Below are 2601 nucleotides of genomic sequence, written 5' to 3'. Positions count from 1 at the left end.
TCCAAACCCCATACATACACACGTAAGAAGAGCATCAGTGCAACACCATATACCAACTACTACATCTCACATAACCCACCTCACACACACCAATACCAAAAAATGACGACACCTCAGAATGGAGGGTGAGGAAGACTCCCGTAGGGTAGAAACACAGAGACAAAACAAACCAAACAAACAAAACCAGAACAAACCCCAACAAATTCATACCCCAACAATCGAGATGCTCGGATGCCAAGAGACCACGCCGACCACGCCGCCTGTAGAGAAAATGAAGAAGACAATCCGGTGGTCAAGAGACCGTTGAGGAAAAGAACGCCGGCAGCATCGCTGATCGTCACTGTAGTAGTATTTACGAGGGGGAAATGGTTAAGATCTAGCAGATCTAAGCCCCATAATTGGGACCGTTAAAATTCACAAAGTAAATTGTGTGGTCTAAATTCTTGAATGTGTTTTCCATGTTTAAAAAAAAAAAACAAAAAAGAATTCTTGAATGTGAAGTGCACATAAAGTGAATTAATTGTTCCTGTTCATTTTGGGATTTTGAACATTGAATTCTCTCTTTGTGCACGATTTTCAATAATTTTTCTCACAATTATTACTCTTATTTATCTCTATATCTTTTCACTTATTACCCAAAATTCAAATCCTAAAACGAACATGATCACGTGATGTTTTAAATTCAGACTCTAGTAAATTAACAAGAACCACATAAGTCACTTCATGAATAGTTTTCTCACTCCCAACACACATCGTTGGCTTGATGATAGCTATGCATAATTCATTGATCAATCATTCGGGTGGACATGCACTTCTATCTCTATATATATGGGGCCAATTTAGAGGGATTTTATTCAACATGTGTCTTCTGTTTTGCTCCACTAATTAGTATATTTTAAGTACTTCTTGTGTGTTTTAGAGTCAATTGTGGGTGGGGGGAAGAAGAAGATGGCTCTTACTGGCAAGATGGAGAGTGAAGTAGAGATTAAGTCAAATGGTGATGATATTTTCCATATGTGTGCAGGTAAGAAAGCACAGCACACAGCAACTCTGAGCCCTGAGAAAGTGCACAAAGTGGAAATCCATGAAGGTGAGTGGGGGGATCATGGATCCGTGAAGGTCTGGACTTTTGTTGCAGGTAATTAATTAAAAAGCACACAAAACCTCATTCCTCCATTGTTCAATTAAATTAAATTAAATTGGTGTTCTTATATTTAAAAAATCTGTTGATGAGGAAGATTATTGTTACAAACTTTCTTGGAAAAAGAATGATTTTTCAAGTGCCTTTTTTGCTGTTCTTATATTTGGTTTAGGTTTTAACGGAGGTTTTTAGGTAATGAGTGGAGATAGATAGATAGATAGATAGATTATAGTAATAATTGAAAAGAAAATTTATATGAAATAGTGCACAAAGACAAGGGTACCAAAGTGAACACAGCTGGTTTTGTCTTGAGTTTCTTTCGCTAACCCTTTCGACATAATAGACCAAATGGACAGGATCCGATCTCCCATTTCTCAATTTATCTTTTTTATTAATAATGTTATTATCATTATCGTTGTGCGTTTGTTGATATCCACGAGTAATAATTGGAACTTAAAAAGAGATATAAAGAGGAAGAATTTTTATTTTTTTTTGGGAATTTGACATAATGCTCTTTCGTGGTTGATGAAAAAATAGAGGGGAAGGTGGAGACATACAAGGAGAAAGTGAGCATAGATGAGGAGAACAAGGCGGTTCATTTGACAGCATTGGAGGGACATTGCTTGGAACTTTACAGGAGCTATAACATCATCTACCAATTCATTCACAACGGTGAAAGCAACATCGTCAAAATCACTATCGAGTACGAGAAGAAACATGAGGACATTCCCCCTCCACAGAAGTACATGGATTTCGTGATCAGTTTGATCAAAGATCTTGATGCTAATCTTGTGAAGGAGTGAATGAAAGTTATATATAGATCGATCGATCGGTTGGATGGTTGTATTGCAAGATAGCATGAATAATGTGGTTTTTTTAATTTTTGGTTAATTTTGTGATAAGTAAGAGCTTCAACTATTGTATTGTGTGTGAGAAGTTCCTACCACTTGGGTAGGTTCAATAACGGTTCATTATGGTTGTAACTTTGATCCTTTGGGTTGTAATAAGAGCTTGAAGGCTAGAGATTTGGTTTGCTACATGTATGAATAATGATACTATTCACACAAACCCATACAACTATATCTACAACGCGGTACAGATTTGTCAGTGGCGATTCCAGCAAGATGTTCAAAAATTACTTTAACTCTACTAGTTGATCTATTAATCAACAATTTATGTACAAAATGTCATATATTTTTCTAAATAGTGCGGTCAAAAAACATAACCTCTATTCCAAAAAAATTACTGACTAAGCATAATAAGAACTTATTATATATATATATATATATATATATATATATATATATATATACACACAGTCAGTCTTAAATGAGGGAGTCGTTATTTTAGTTAAAATGCGGACCTCCTCATTTCTCCCATTTTCCTATCGAATTTCGATGATCCGAGCCGGTCAATGTGTTCAGAATGTGATTTTAAGGGTACCCGCGAGAAATCGGCAA

At 35.9% G+C, this 2601-nt stretch overlaps 1 protein-coding gene across 1 annotated transcript; it reads left to right on the top strand.

Moving 5' to 3' along the window:
- Window positions 1-781: 781 nt before the first annotated feature.
- Window positions 782-2178, top strand: LOC131327159 (MLP-like protein 328). Its single transcript, XM_058360179.1, has 2 exons — window positions 782-1138; window positions 1679-2178. Exons 1-2 carry the CDS (start codon window positions 949-951, stop codon window positions 1942-1944), a joined length of 456 nt encoding a protein of 151 aa, XP_058216162.1. The 5' UTR covers window positions 782-948; the 3' UTR covers window positions 1945-2178.
- Window positions 2179-2601: the final 423 nt, after the last annotated feature.

Source organism: Rhododendron vialii, chromosome 5a (genome assembly GCF_030253575.1).
Source record: "Rhododendron vialii isolate Sample 1 chromosome 5a, ASM3025357v1".
In the NCBI taxonomy this organism is placed as follows: domain Eukaryota; kingdom Viridiplantae; phylum Streptophyta; class Magnoliopsida; order Ericales; family Ericaceae; genus Rhododendron; species Rhododendron vialii.
Note: the sequence above shows the minus strand (reverse complement) of the source record. Positions and strands in the feature narration are given on the sequence as shown.

What these genes read in the sequence shown, in the direction of transcription:
- LOC131327159 (XM_058360179.1), top strand. Translation starts at nt 949, where the DNA reads ATGGCTCTTACTGGCAAGATGGAGAGTGAAGTAGAGATTAAGTCAAAT. An exon ending in GGTCTGGACTTTTGTTGCAG is followed by an intron (nt 1,139 to 1,678) that starts GTAATTAATTAA and finishes ATGAAAAAATAG; the next exon opens with AGGGGAAGGTGGAGACATAC.